Raw genomic sequence first — 15,457 nt, forward strand, 5'->3', positions numbered from 1 at the left:
TATGAGGTACCCTCGGGGAATCCGTAAAAGAGGACATTTCCGTTTTAGCACCAAAATATGCCGTGCGGCAGCTCTTTCGTCATGATTTTCCATAAAATAGATGATTATGCGCTTGAAATCGATAATTGACCACATTGGCCGCTCTTGGAGTCTACCAGGGGCCCCCAGGGAACCCGTAGAATGGGATATTTCCGTTTTAACACCGAAATATGCCGAGCGGCGACTCTTTCGGTGTGTTTTCCCACCAAAGAGATGGTTATTCGCTCGAAATCAATAAGTGATCACATTGGCCCCTCTTGAACCACATTGGCTACATTTGAAACCTATGAGGCTCCCTCGGAGAACACGTAGAAGATGACATTTCCGTTTAACACCGAAATATGTCGTGCGGCGGCTCTTTCGTCATGATTTTCCACAAAATAGATGATTATGCGCTTGAAATCGATAAGTGACCACATTGGCCACTCTTGGAACCAATGAGATGCCCACGGGGAACCCGTAGATGGTGACATTTCCGTTTTTATACCGAAATGAATAAGTGACCACATTTTCCATTTTGGAACCTATGAAGTACCGCCGTGGAGCTCATAGGAGAGGACATTTCCGTTCTTACTCTTACTCTTACTTAGGGCCGATGCCCACGTAGCGTGTTTTCAAGCTGCGTGCACGCCGCGTCCACGCAAGGTATCCGGCATCAAATGTAGTCGTGCACACGTTTACTCCATTTGATGCTGGGTACCTTGCGTGAACGCGGCGTGCAAGCAGCGTGAAAAAACTTTACGTGGACATCGGCCGTTAAAGACATGCCGTGCAGCGGCTCTTTCACTATAATTTTCCATCAAATAGTTGGTAATGCAACCCGGGGGAACCCCAGGCCCAATTTCGGTAATTGTGGAGTGCCTTGAAGAATTCATTGAAAGTGTCTGTACACACAAAATCTAACTCACTTTTGAGGAACTTTTCCTCAACCGAATTGCTCGCAGTAAATAGCATTCGACGAAAATCCTGCCCTATTGTTTCCTATTGAAAATTAGCCAGATCGGACTATGGGCTCCGATGTTGTGGCCAAAATACTAATTTCAGCAGCTACATGGGAAAATCACTTTTCTGGCACTTATGCTCATCCGATTGGCTTGCAATAAGTTGCGTTCAGCAGAAAGTTTTAGAATGCAAATAAACAAATATGAAAAATAAGAGCTATCTACCTATTAGTGTTATATTAGACTTTTCTTATATATTTCTCAACCCTTTTGAACGAACGATAAAGGCACCATCACCACTAGGTAGATTAATGTTGTTTTTTTTTTCTATCAACAACCTACAAGGTACCAGCAGGAGTCTCACAGAAAGAGGGATTTTTTTTATATCAAAATGTTGCGTTTTCATATAATTGCCCACGGCGATCGGTGAAAACCTCAAACTTTTATGAGTCGATATTGAAGGGATCATCGACTAATGGTAATACAGTCAAACCTCCATGAGTCGATATTGAAGGGACCATCGACTCATGGAAATATCGAGATGAGGAATAGCAAATCTTTGGAAAACTGTTTAAAAGGACCATCACAGTAACCCAGAAAATATTTTTCAGTATGGCATAATTTGCTTCCATGAGTCGATATCGAGTCATAGAACATCGACTCATGGAGGTTTGACTGTATCGAGATGCGGAATAGAAAATCCTTGGAGAGCTGTTCGAAGGAATCATCACAGTAGCCCAGAAACTATTTTTTAATTTGACTCAGTATACTCAATTTCAAATAAAGAACAATTTCAAGCGCATAACCAACTTTTTGAAGACTTGTTGCCAGGGTAGACAATGATAGACGAAGATAGAGCTGCCGCAAGCGGCACAGTACTTTTGAAATAACCATGAAAATGACCTCTCCTACGGGTTAGCAGGGCATCTCAAAGGTTCCGAGAGTAGACAATATCACTAATCAACTCCAAGCACATGACCATCTGTTTGGTAGAAAATAACAAAGAAAGAGCCACCGCACGGCATATTTTGGTGTTAAAATGGAAATGTACTCTTCTACGGGCTCCCGGGGGCACCTCATAGGTTCTAAGGGTGGATATCCATAATCGTGGATGTCCATAATCGATTTCGAGGGCACCTATTTGGAGGAAAATCACGACGAAAGAGCCGCCGCATGACATATGTTGGTGTAAAAATGGAAATGCCATCTTCTATGTGTTCTCCGAGGGAGCCTCATAGGTTTCAAATGTAGCCAATGTGGTCACTTATCGATTTCGAGCGCACGTCCATCTGTTCGATGGGAAAACACCAAAAGAGCCACCGCACGGCTTATATTGGTGTAAAAATGGAAATGTCCCCTTGTACGAATTCCCTGGGGCCCCCTCATAGGTTCCAGGCGTTGCCAATGTGGTCACTTATCGATTTCAAGCGCATTATTATCTATTTTGTGGAAAATCATGACGACAGAGCCGCCGCATGGTATATTTTGGTGCTAAAACGGAAATGTCCCCTCCTGCGGGTTCCCCGGGGGTACCTTGCATGTACCAGGAGTGGCCAATGTGGTCTTTTATCGATTTCAAGCGCATTATCATCTATTTTGTGGAAAATCATGACGACAGAGCTGCCGCACGGTATATTTTGGTGCTACAACGGAAATGTCCCCTCCTGCGGATTCCCCGGGGGCACCTTGCATGTACCAGGAGTGGCCAATGTGGTCATTTATCGATTTCAAGCGCATAACCAGCTGTTTAGTGGAAACTCATGACAAAAGAGCCGCCGCACGGCATATTTTGGTGCTAAAACGGAAATATCCCCTCCTGCGGGTTCCCCGGAGGCACCTTGCATGCACCGGGAGTGGCCAATGTGGTCATTTGTCGATTTCAAGCGCATAACCATCTGTTTGGTGGAAAGTCATGACAAAAGAGCCGCCGCACGGCATATTTTGGTGCTAAAACGGAAATGTCCCCTCCTGCGGGTTCCCCGGGGGAACCTTGCATGTACCAGGAGTGGCCAATGTGGTCTTTTATCGATTACAAGCGCATTATTATCTATTTTGTGGAAAATCATGACGACAGAGCCGCCGCACGGTATATTTTGGTGCTACAACGGAAATGTCCCCTCCTGCGGATTCCCCGGGGGCACCTTGGATGTACCAGGAGTGGAAAATGTGGTCTTTTATCGATTTCAAGCGCATTATCATCTATTTTGTGGAAAATCATGACGACAGAGCCGCCGCACGGTATATTTTGGTGCTACAACGGAAATGTCCCCTCCTGCGGATTCCCCGGGGGCACCTTGCATGTACCAGGAGTGGCCAATGTGGTCATTTATCGATTTCAAGCGCAAAACCATCTGATTTGTGGAAAATCATGACAAAAGAGCCGCCGCACGGCATATTTTGGTGCTACAACGGAAATGTCCTTCCTGCGGGTTCCCCGGGGGCACCTTGCATGTACCAGTAGTGGCCAATGTGGTCTTTTATCGATTTCAAGCGCATTATCATCTATTTTGTGGAAAATCATGACGACAGAGCCGCCGCACGGTATATTTTGGTGCTACAACGGAAATGTCCTCTCCTGCGGATTCCCCGGGGGCACCTTGCATATACCAGGAGTGGCCAATGTGGTCATTTATCGATTTCAAGCGCATAACCATCTGATTGGTGGAAAATCATGACAAAAGAGCCGCCGCACGGCATATTTTGGTACTAAAACGGAAATGTCCCCTCCTGCGGGTTCCTCGGGGGCACCTTGCATGTACCAGGAGCGGCCACTTTCGTCGGAAGCCCTCTCATGGACCATACATCACCGTTATAAGAGAATATATGAAGAATTAGCGATCGAATGGCATATATGGAGCGATTTTTATGTTCCCCTTATATGACCGACAAGGTCCCCGTGGAAGTCGTTTCCCGGTGGCCATTGTTTCCAGAACCAGCATATTACCACATAGCCACAAAATTGACGAGTTTATCTTTAGAACGGTATATAAATTTTGTAATTCGGTTAAAATTTGACTGTTTTATAAGCATTAACATTTCTGGGTCAATATGACCCTAACATCTTATTCGTAACTTTTTTTGTGGGGTCGTTCCTGTTGCACCTTAAAATACTTTTTTCATGTCAGATGCTTCATTTCCACAAAATATTAAAAGTCAAGAAATTTCAGAACGATCGGATTATCAGGTAAAAAGTTATTCTACTTTGAAGTTTCGTTTTGGGTCATATTGACCCCAACATCTTACTAAGGTTAAAATAAACTCATCTTTAAGAAAAACTAATAAAATAATAGGCTTTGTTCTAGATATTTGAAAATCAAAACCCACTTGTGTTGTCCCATCTTGCTATTTATTCGCATAACAGTTACATTCCACATTTTGATACACTTTCACACAAAACATCAATGTAATTATGGTCCATTTAATAGATACGTAGCAATGTATAACGATAAAGAATATTATGCCAAATTTTCAGAAATATTGCTGGTTTTATCGATTTATTAGAATTTTTTGAATTTCTCCATGTAAAACGAGTTTGAAAAATAAAACGGCATATTTCTTAAGTTGAAGAAAACTGACATGGGACGCTTATGCGAATAGGGGCAGTATAGGTAATAATAAAACCTCTCTAAAACCCATATAGGAAGAAGAAGGATTTGGCAGGTTTTGTTCTATTATTGTCAAGGGGGGGAGGGCGATTTGGCGACTAAATTTTATGAAAATGAAATTTGGCCACAATATTCTTTGATATGCGAAGAATGTTTAGGCCAAAATTGAGCATAGTCATAAAAAAAAACCCTGCCAATAATAAAACAAAACCTGCCAAAGCCGTCATTCCCCCTACATGAAGGAACTAACATCAAATATTACTCAAATTCATTTATCTGTCTAACGGATCTGTTTACACATTTCAGTGGTATAAAAATGTGATTTTTTTTTTTTTTTTTTATTCCATTCTTTATTTGGTAGGCACTCTGTGTTACTTAACCGCTACTGTGCCGAGATCTACTGTGGTATTCTGCTGTACAGAATCCACACAGAATCTATTTTTAGATTTTCCATTACCATTATTGTTGTCGGTGCCAGTCCATCTCGTCGTGAGTCCATTGTGTCCGTTTGTCCATGTCGTGTATCCATTGATCGTTGCATTGTTCGGTTGCCATTTATCCGGGTAACGTTGGAGGAATGCCTCCGAGAAGAACAAGTTGTCAGTCGTCATCAGGCAGCCGTGACGGTAAGGCGCGTACCCCAAACGCCACCGTATGGGCTGCGGATCCGGCGACTGACGAGGGTTTGGTGGAGGGGCTGGGAATCGAACCCATGACCATTCGCTTGTAAGGCGAACGTGTAGCCAACTACGCTACGAGACCCCCTAAAAATGTGATTAGTTTAGTTTAGTTTTTTTATAATGTCACTTCTTGTTCATTGTCTTCGGTTCGACATTCTCCTGTTTACACAATACTTGGGAAAATATGCAAAGAAATTATCTAATTTAAATCGATAACATATCATTGAAATCCCATCTCAACAGCGACTCAATTAGAATGCTAATTTAAAAACGTATCCTTCATTGGGTAAACCGACATTAGGGAACGTCCCAATAGTAATGCAAATCTAATGCCAACAACCAAGTCTGATTAGAGGGGCGAAAAGCGGAAATCAACGACGGGAGGCGTTCCTGGAGAAATCATCGACGCAGCTTCCATTCGGTGTAACACCTGTTGATTACAGCTTACAAACCCTCGTTGCATGTTTTCGCCAAGTACTAATTTACGGCAGAAATTGGAATTTATTGTGGATTACCTAAAATGTAGAAAATCATAAAAAAAAACATTTAAACAAGTCATTTACCGTGAATTAGTGGGTAACATGAACATTTGCAAAAAGCTGAATACACATTCACGACGGATATTCAGAGCAATGTCACATGGAAATGCCGAAAAAATCAGATGAATTCAGAAGGAATCTAGACGAAATTCTGCATCTAGCTCAACGGATGAATGGATTAAATCAAGTCATAGAAGAATTCCGTCTATTTTTGCCGTTTTAATTAAATTAGATTGGTCATTGTGTTCCGATGTAATGATCGAACCATTTTTTTTAACAGACACGTCGAAAACGCCGCCGCCACTAAGGAAAATTTAAACGAATGCTGTTATTGATTTATTTTTAAACCAGCACATAACTCAAAGTTAAGTGTGTTTGACGTCTAAAATGCGTTGCAGTTATCAACCGGCTAGTGTAAATGTATTTTTACGTTTGAGATTTTAAGCCCGAGAAAAAGACTATTATAACTTTTGTAGTATTTAGGTTACGACGGGAATTCATCCCGCCGTGTTTTCCAGTGTTGCGTTCCGCCAGGCACTTGAAACTGTAAACATTTATTAACAATAATTAATTACAAATATACCAACGGCTAAACACTTACACTTTTGGTTTCGTCCAGACGTTAGTCCAGTACGGATAATTAATACAAAATTCTTCATACAAAGACAATCAAATCTACAGTGAGGTCTGAACATATTGGTACGAGCGAACAATTTACATAATTTTCATAGGGAAGTCGCAGTATGTATGTAATAAAACGCAGTATGTAATAAAACTGAACTTTCTATTCGCTGGCTTATTGGTTGTCTTCAAGTATCTTCAAATAAGTAGATAAGTCTTCAAATACTTTGAAAAGTCGTCAAAATGTCTTCACGACATAAATGTCTTTACAGAGATTCAAAAGTTTTCAAATTGAAGACATATTGTCTTCAAATCTGGCATCGCTACTCTTAGCTGTCCTTATGTTCTTCACTGTAATGTTCTTTGATGCCTGTTTTCCTTCGTAGGATAACTGCTTCTTTAATACATAACATGTACTTATATCAATAATAATCAAAAACAATGGATTGCTCCAAATTGATTTATTTCACGTTATTGCAATATTTTCACTAATGACACGCCTGATAACAATAAAACCCGGCACAGATTAAGTCGAAATCGTTCCTTGTGCGAATATTATTAATTTCGGATCATTTCTAAACAATTAATCAAATATTATAACACGTTTGGATTTTTTGGCAGGATTATCTTCCTAATCACATATCTTGTTCTTCTTTTTTATCATGATTCTTGCACTTAATAATAATATCTCATTGAAGTACAATAAATAGGTGCGACGTTTAACCCTTTTTTGCGGCATTTGTATTGTATTTGCGGAGAAAAATCGAAATCATTCGCGAAATTTATCTTTCTCGCATAACATTACGAAATAGTCCACAATTTTTATGCATTTATTCTTCTGCTCTTCATGATAGCAATAAAAACATGTTTCTATATAATTGAAACATAGGCAATAACAGAACAGTAGAAAAGTGTTAATTATTGATGCTAAGTTCTGTAAATATAAGTAAAAAATATGAAAACTATATTTAATTATTGGTACAGTCAAACCTCCATGAGTCGATGTTCTATGACTCGATATCGACTCATGGAAGCAAATTATTGCATACTAAAAAATATGTTCTGGGTTACTGTGATGGTCCCTTCAAAGAGCTTTTCAAGGATTTTCTATTATACATCTCGATATTTCCATGAATCGATGGTCCCTTCAATATCGACTCATGGAGGTTTGACTGTATTATTGGCATGTTACGCTAGAACTCGTGGCACATCATTCCAAAATTTTGTGTCAATTTTTGTTCAGTGTTCGAGAAACTGTCACATATGTCGTCGTGTAAACAACAGGAAAGAAATCAAAATCTGAATTACGTTTTTTTTATTAATAATTGTTTAATAACGTTTGATTTTATTAAAAATGTGTTCCCACGAAAGCAGGCAAGTGAACCGAATATTATTTTCCATTTTTTAACTAACTGGGTGGTACATTTTATATACAGTGACATGAATCCGGATTATGAAGAAGTAGAATTTTTATCCGATCCGGAAAAAGAGGAAAGTTTTCTCGATCCAATGGATTATGATCCGCTCCTGGAAGACGAGGAAAATGCGGTTGACTTATCGTCGATCGAAATAGCGCCCCAAACAAGTGATCTGCAGGCAGCCAGGGATTTTTTCGTTTAAAGGTGTTTTCTGCCAACGTCATTTCCGCAATCAACTTCGGCCTAAAGAAAACTTCACAATGGAAAATTCTGGTGATACGGCCTTCTTAAAGCTCCAGGACCAGGAGAAGAGGAAAATCTATTGCATATCCGCCCTGACACCGAGACTTCTGCGAAAATGGCAAAATATTAAAAGTTTTCGACGAAACCAGTCGAAACCAGTGCACAATATCAGCAAGTTATAAAGGATTTGGTCACTCCAAAAAATCCTGACAGAGCAGGAGCCAATTCAACGCGGGATAATTCTTCATTGGCAAATGAGTTGCGAGAGAAACATCCGCATTTGGAAGGATTTCACAGCTCATGGATGCTATGGGCCAACTATATTAACTCCGCAGGAATACTGGCAAAATGCCAATTGATGTGCCATGTAACGCACGATTTCCGATTCTCGGATTTGGATAGCATGACGCTCGACACATTTCCAGGACATTCCTGCCTCATGCAAAATTGTGCAAACAGAGGACTTGCTAATTTACATCTGGAACTTCAGTTGGAACAGTTGCTTCGCTTCATCCAAAAAGAGTATTGGTTGTCGTAAATACAATTCAATCAGCCAGGTTCGTTTTTCCAGACCGAATTTCTTGTATAACTGGGCTCGTTTCTTCCGGCTGATCAATCCGTTTTCAAGAACCTTGGAACACCATTCAGTTATTGTCGAGGGAGCCTTGCCGTAGATTTTAGCCAGCTTTTTCTTACTGATTCCGAGAAAGAAGTGTCCATACAAGGCATGGTAGATCAAATTAGCACTTGCGTGGTGTCGATGAACGTTTTGGATAATGATACTTGCCATTTCTAAATGAAAAATTAAATTAAATTACATTTAAATAAAAGATTAGCAAATTTGAACCAAATCACCTTTATCGTTTGCAAATTTGTTTGTGAATATAAACAAATAACAACAACATAAATATACACTGATAGAAACGAGTGTTTTCATTTTGACATTAAGTCCGCGAACGCGAGTCGCTGCGCAACTTGAATCGCGCTATTCGGATTAGTGCCATCACGACAATACCGATTGTAAAGGAGATACGCCATTCCACTTTAATTTTTACTTCAAACTTAAACTTTTTACAATCTAGGCCTATTAGTTTTTTAGAGAATTCATTCAATGCAATAGACATGTGGATTCGTAAGAATCTACGCAAATCTAGGGACGACAAATCATTATTAATGTTTGTTTGTTTGTTTGTTTTTATTAGCGGCATTTCACACTGCTAGAGTGCATTCATGCCGTATACAAAAATATCCCTCCCATTACCCATTACAATTCAACATTTCATTTCTTCTTCGACCTAGTGTTGTACACTTTCCATCCTGAACCTGAATCGGACAGATTTTCTCCACTGTACTGTAGTTCCTCTCGGCAGTTCTCATCATCACACGATCTTTTCCGATCTTGTTCGTAGCTAGCCTCGATCGATTCGCTTGTTCCAGTCGACAGCCGTCTCTTTGCCGTGGTTCCGGATTGTGGGTTGTTGTGTGCGTCGTCGTCGTCGTCGTTCTCATCGTTAGAATCGTTGTCGCTGATGTTGTGATCTACCGCACGCGGGATAGCTTCAATTGTATCGGTGCGATACTCGTTCTCTTCCACGTCTTTGCTCTGTTGTTCGGCGATGTTAGAAGCTGTTCGTTTTTCTTGCAGAGTTACTCCGCCCGTTGTCACTTGTTTTTTGCCTCGAATTGTCACTAGTGTAGATTCGTTGTCTATCACCATACGCGATGGTATTTGCACTTCCATCCTCATCCGTATCACTCTGACACCGTTCGGTACCCCAGGAAAGAAATTCTTCCAAACTTCGTTTTGTATGGAGATTACTTTTCCATACTGCTCCATGTGTTGGGTGATGGTTGTATTGGACATACATGGTGGCAGGTCATGTAGCCTCACGGTGGTAGTGGGGCCATCTACATATATAGGGATATAATACTTTACACCCTGGCATCGGAATGTGTATCGCAGATGGTGCTCTTTTTGCAACCGCAATGCCAACCCTGCATCATTCAATTCGATGAGCACACAGTTCCTCAAATTGTGCAATTGGATATTTCTAACATCCGCCATGTTTAGCTTAAGATCGACGTCGATAACTTCCTTCACTTGTTCCAGCGTTGGTCGTGTCGGAAGAACACTGAAATCGACGACTAGCGTGTTTCGCCTGTTCGGAGACATTTTGCGACGAGTGCAAAAAATGTTTCGCGACAGGATCCACAAAAAATGCTATAAACTGTAAGAACGTAGCGAGCTATCCGAAAACACGACTATCGCGCACGAGAAGCGGTTGCCAACTGATCATTATTAAAAATAGCGTTCAAACTTTTAATAATATATAGCATAAATAAGAGTCATATTACTTTTTCGGCAGATAAGAATGAGCACACACAGAAAAGGGCGCATGAATTTATGAGCTAACGGTGTATTTTGAGTCACGCATTCGGGCACAACAGTCACGTTTTCTGACTGGTGATTTGAGTGATTTGAGTTTTTGTTTACATCACAATAAATATACTCTGACATACATTTGCGCCAATAAATCAAGTCTGCCCTTCAAGTCAAGTATACTAACTGATACAACTTGCAGCCCTCCCTTATCTCCAACAGGTTATGGGCCGGTTCCGGATCTACAACGTAATCTCAAAATAGGATCCAAAGATCGTGCCGCAGGATTATGGATTGACTGCGTGAATCGTGAGTGGCGTCATATGGAATTTATCGACAGGTTGGAACGCTTAGTAGATTGGTGGCTAGTCAGCAGGAGTTCAGCTGTAGCTTCGGATCAAAACATTCAAGAGCTGGTCGGCAGACCTTCGATAGGCGCTGTGCAAGCGTCGGAGTCGGGCCACTTGTACAGGTGGATGTGCTGGAGAGATTGTTATATAAATGACGAACGGAAGGCCATTTGTACGGACAACGGATTAGACCAGGAATTATTTTGGAGAAGCGGAGCCCAGGAGTGTTGGAATATCAGGCAGAGCGCGACACTCCGCTTCGCCGCCAATTATAAGTAGCTGCTCTTTTGTATATTAAAAGGAATATTGATAACGATGTATTGTTGATTCATATATAAAAAAAAAAGAAGAAAGGAAGTATCAGTCAGTAGCCCACTATGGAGTAAAGGTTACTCCAGTATTCTGTTTTTTTTGTGAGGGGTTCCCTTTTCTTCAATTTTTCAAGACTGATGTGAGGTACACAGAAGAAGTTATGGGTTTATTACCAAAGTTACTAAGGGAAATAAAATTTATGAGCAGTAATAGTACTCTGTTAGTATACCTGAAATAAAAAAAGGCATTTTTATACCGGGTATCCCGGGATTGTCGGGATTTCAAAAATAATATCCCTGGACTGGAATCGGAAAATCCATAATTTTCCAAAATCCTTAAATTTTTTGTCTTTATCGTCTACCTTATTATTTTATGAGGAATTGATATAATTCTACATTTTTAAGCTATTCATTTAACTACCGAATGATGTAAAATTATTTCCCTTAAAAAAAGTAAAAATAACTAATTTCGATTGATCACCCTGAGTTTGGCAAGTCACAGATCGTAATGTGAAAGTTAGCACGCATCAACTCAAACAAAACAGATTCGTGTGCCACAGGTGGAAGGTTGATCAGCTGATGACATCCTGATGACAACAAACTGGATCAAAATTCACCATTGGAAATTGTTAACTAATTTTATATTCCCAAAACATCTAGAAAAGAGGATCGAGTAATGCGATTAAAAAGCATTCTTCAAAATTAATGAAAAAAGGGAATTTTGAATAAGTAATATCCTTTAGTTTCACGAATCTTCTTTAAGTATTTGTGTTGCTCGCAAGAAATGGGAAAACTGGTTCACGCCTGCTCATTGACAACCGCGTTCAACAGGCTGTCGGTCAACCGATCGTAATCAGCTGAAATGAGAATCCACAGGTGGCTCTTGTCCGTACGCGCAAATCCATTCCATTGTGTCAACTTTTGGCAATCACCACCAAAAGTGTCCAACTACAGTCGTAAACGAACACCTCACTGTACATATTTATTCAACGATCTAATCTGAATCGGAATGGATGTCGCTCACGGCCGACAATGGCCCATTACTGACAAACGATTGAACGATTGAGTCTTTGAATATAACATGAGACTAATTTTCCCAGAAGCTGACCGACTGCAACGAAAATAAACCAACCGATCGATGGTGAAAAAAGGATGGTAAAGCCTATATTTATTCGAAATAGTCACGCAGGAAGGCCAAGGGTCGCTGCTTGATCGATTTTTCCCCCGTGTGGACTCGTGACTCGCTCGCGCTCTCTGTGAGTGAGGCAAGGCGAAATTATACCGCATTGAAGTACAAAACCGGGCAGCAGCCGTCACCGCCGTTGGCCACGTGCCACGGCGCGTGTCCCGTTTTCGTGATTTTTCCTTCCCTTTTCGAAAGGGAATGGGGATAGAAAAAGTTCCATCCTCGGAACGCAGAGAATCGTTTTGGTTTAGCAATTGTTTGTTGTGACACCTCCCCGTCAAATGGTGATTGATGTATTTGGCGGGCGGTCCCAGTGGACGGTAGACAGGTGGCAAATTTGATGATTAATTTATGAACGCACGGTTGCGGTCGACGTGTTTCTGTATATAAAGTGACATCACTTTGGGTTTTGACAGAAGATACTGAGATAGCGCGTTCGTTGTATTTTTAGTTAATCAGGGGCTTATCAACCGTGGCTGATAAGCCGATCTGACGTCCAAGGGTGAAGTATTGGAATATTCCCTACATTACCCAGAAAATTCATCGCTTCTTGAGGCGCTGCTTCCCGCTAACCGCTAGCTGCTCCTGGAGGACGCCGTTTTGCTTACGTTAGAACACTATGAAACCACCACCGAGCTATCTTTTTGCCTAAGGTTGAGTTTTTGGTTTGTTATTTTTTGGTTGAAATTACAAAAAAATACTCACTCGAAAAGTTAAACTCGAAACTTGCAAACTACTTGTTCTACCGAGAAAAAAAAACGAAAGACACGCGGGCTTAGCACAAGATTTTTTTTATCACTTTTATTTTGTTTCTAGGTCACAGCGTTCTATTTCACAGTCACAGTTCGACTACACAGTAGCTAAGGGCCGTTCTACCCTTCCAATCTTGCTCTTTCGTCGTGTGTCTCCCAGCAGCAGCCTCAGCGGCAGTGTCTGGTCCTGCCGTTCTCGTCGAGCCCAAATCACAGCGGCTCACACTGCCTGAGGTCTCTCGCCCCTGCTGGTCTGTTATTTACTGACGCACCGTGTGCACTGAACTAAAATTTGAAAACGTCCCCACGTAGCAGCAAAACGCATTGGCAGACTGCCAAGTTACCTTCGGGAAGGATTCGGATCCCGTCTTTTCCAGTCGTGACCAACAGCCATCGGCTCCGTTCGTCGGGTTTTCCACATCTCACAGGAGCACAAAAGCTTTCTTCGTCCGGAGAGTCGTCCCCCTCACGTGTCCTTATGCGGAGCCATGTTCTTACACACCCTATCCGTATACGAACTTTCCGTTTTGCACGAACACTACAACCCCTTCCAAGCCATCATCGCGCATGCCCGAGCATAGCTTTTACCCGCTCGTGCTCGTGTCACGAACTGGAAAAAGAACCGTCGAATATTGTTTTCCAATGCATTCCCTACTGGAATGTACCGTGGCGGACCGACCAACCATCCACCAAGCGCAGCAGAATGATAAACTACTAAACACTCGTTTATCATCCCTCCGCTAACTGCCCCCTTCCGCAAAACCGCGGGACGCACAGTACGCGCGGCGAACTGAACTAGACGTAGTTACTCCGCCCGACACTGACTGTTGGCGAAATTAGCATTACTTATGGCGAACGTGAAACTGAATTTCGGTGGTCCGTTCTCGCTTGGGACGACGGCGACACACACTCTAAATCTGGGACGGCCCGCGTGACATGCGGTGGAAGAAGGTTGGGCTGTGAATTGGGCTACTTGAAGTTTGTCCCGAATTGAGCACGTTCTTCGTTTGTGCCGGGGAACAGGATCCTCGACGAAAGCTGTTTCAATTTGTGTTACATTTGCATAGCTATCCGTTCGGAATCTAGGATGATGTGACGGATCCGGGTTCAAACGAAGAGGGCAAGTGTGGGGGGGAACTCTTGAATGGAGTGCTGCTTGCATATCGGATGGCAGTGGGAGGACGATTGATTATCCTCCAATTTCAATTTCTGTGTGATAAATTTTGTAATAGAATGGGGAGTATGTCATCGTTTTATATGCTATATGCCGTCCAACATTCAGTTTTTTTTCCTTTGGTTATTCTGCAATTATTCATTTGAAATAGACTTTCATTTTTAGCTTTATTAACGTCGATTTAAAATCATTATAACACAAGTTCTTCACTATGGCATTATGTTCAATGGAGACAAAGTTCACATTACATGAATAAGGGCATTATTTAGAATAGTAATACAGTCGATACGCTACATTTCGATGTTCAATATTTTGATATCGCTTCCTATGTCAATAGTTTTCACCGTGCCTTCACTCTACATACATTTGGGCTTTCTACATCTTGATAACTTCCCTATTTCGATATCTCTCTCTACCTCGATGTGTTCTGGTCATATTTTGTTAAAGATTCTCTATCCCTATGTCGATATATTCAATTTTTTTAGGGTACTAGACCATCTTTGGACAATAACAAACACATGCACATCTGTTTTGTTGTCGTTTTTCATAACAACGGTCTTTATTGATTTAGGACCCATTTCAATTTTCCTTCCACTCCTCGATCTCTTTTTATGTCGATGGTTCGCCTTTAATATCGAGATGTGGTGAGACATCTGTAGTTGTAGATATTAAAACGTTAAGCTTATTTGAGCCTCCAGTTATATTTCTTACATTCTACTCTAAATTCCCACCTTTGTCAATGTCATCTTCAATTTTTGTTTCTGCTTATTTCTGTAGCTTTTTGATATCTTAGCAAGAAGAATCATTTAAATTGAAGGAAGTTTAACAAAGGACGCGAAAAATCTCATTGTCCGGACCTGGGGAACTGCTACTGGATACCGAAGTTGGTTTTGCACCCCAATTACATGATAAATAAAACAAAGCATGATTGCTTTTCAAAATATGATTAATATTAACTATTTCTACATAATAAGAATGTTTTCGATCGATATTAATATTGTTTCAATTCAAACCTTCAAAAGTGAAATGAAACACCAACATTTTGAGCTTTTTCTTCAATTTCAAATTTTGTACCAAGTTTACAATAAGATGGTGGAGGTTTACATAAGATGGTGGCGGGAAATATGCAAGTGTCGTTTTAAGAAGTGTCCGTTATTGGGAGGACACCGAAAAATGAGAGGAAATAGCTTTGGTGTACTAAATTAGTGTTAAATAATT

General features: G+C 41.0%; 1 protein-coding gene across 18 annotated transcripts in view; it reads right to left on the minus strand.

Annotated features, from left to right (window-relative positions):
* LOC134204977 (complexin) overlaps positions 1-15,457 on the minus strand; it is a 1,044,191-nt gene that overhangs the window by 310,674 nt on the left and 718,060 nt on the right. For 2 of the 18 annotated variants that reach the window (XM_062679829.1, XM_062679828.1), the window contains exons 1-2: positions 13,019-13,346; positions 12,845-12,961 (exon numbers count right to left, since the gene is read on the minus strand). The exons of 15 other annotated variants lie outside the window; for them this stretch is intronic. In XM_062679829.1, coding sequence (XP_062535813.1) covers positions 12,845-12,857 — 13 coding nt within the window. In that variant the 5' untranslated portion in view covers positions 12,858-12,961; positions 13,019-13,346. Of the gene's footprint in view, positions 1-12,844; positions 13,347-15,457 lie in introns of those variants that run through there. One more of the 18 variants, XM_062679827.1, reaches the window with a different exon arrangement.

This window comes from Armigeres subalbatus, chromosome 1 (genome assembly GCF_024139115.2).
Source record: "Armigeres subalbatus isolate Guangzhou_Male chromosome 1, GZ_Asu_2, whole genome shotgun sequence".
Taxonomy (NCBI): Eukaryota; Metazoa; Arthropoda; class Insecta; order Diptera; family Culicidae; genus Armigeres; species Armigeres subalbatus.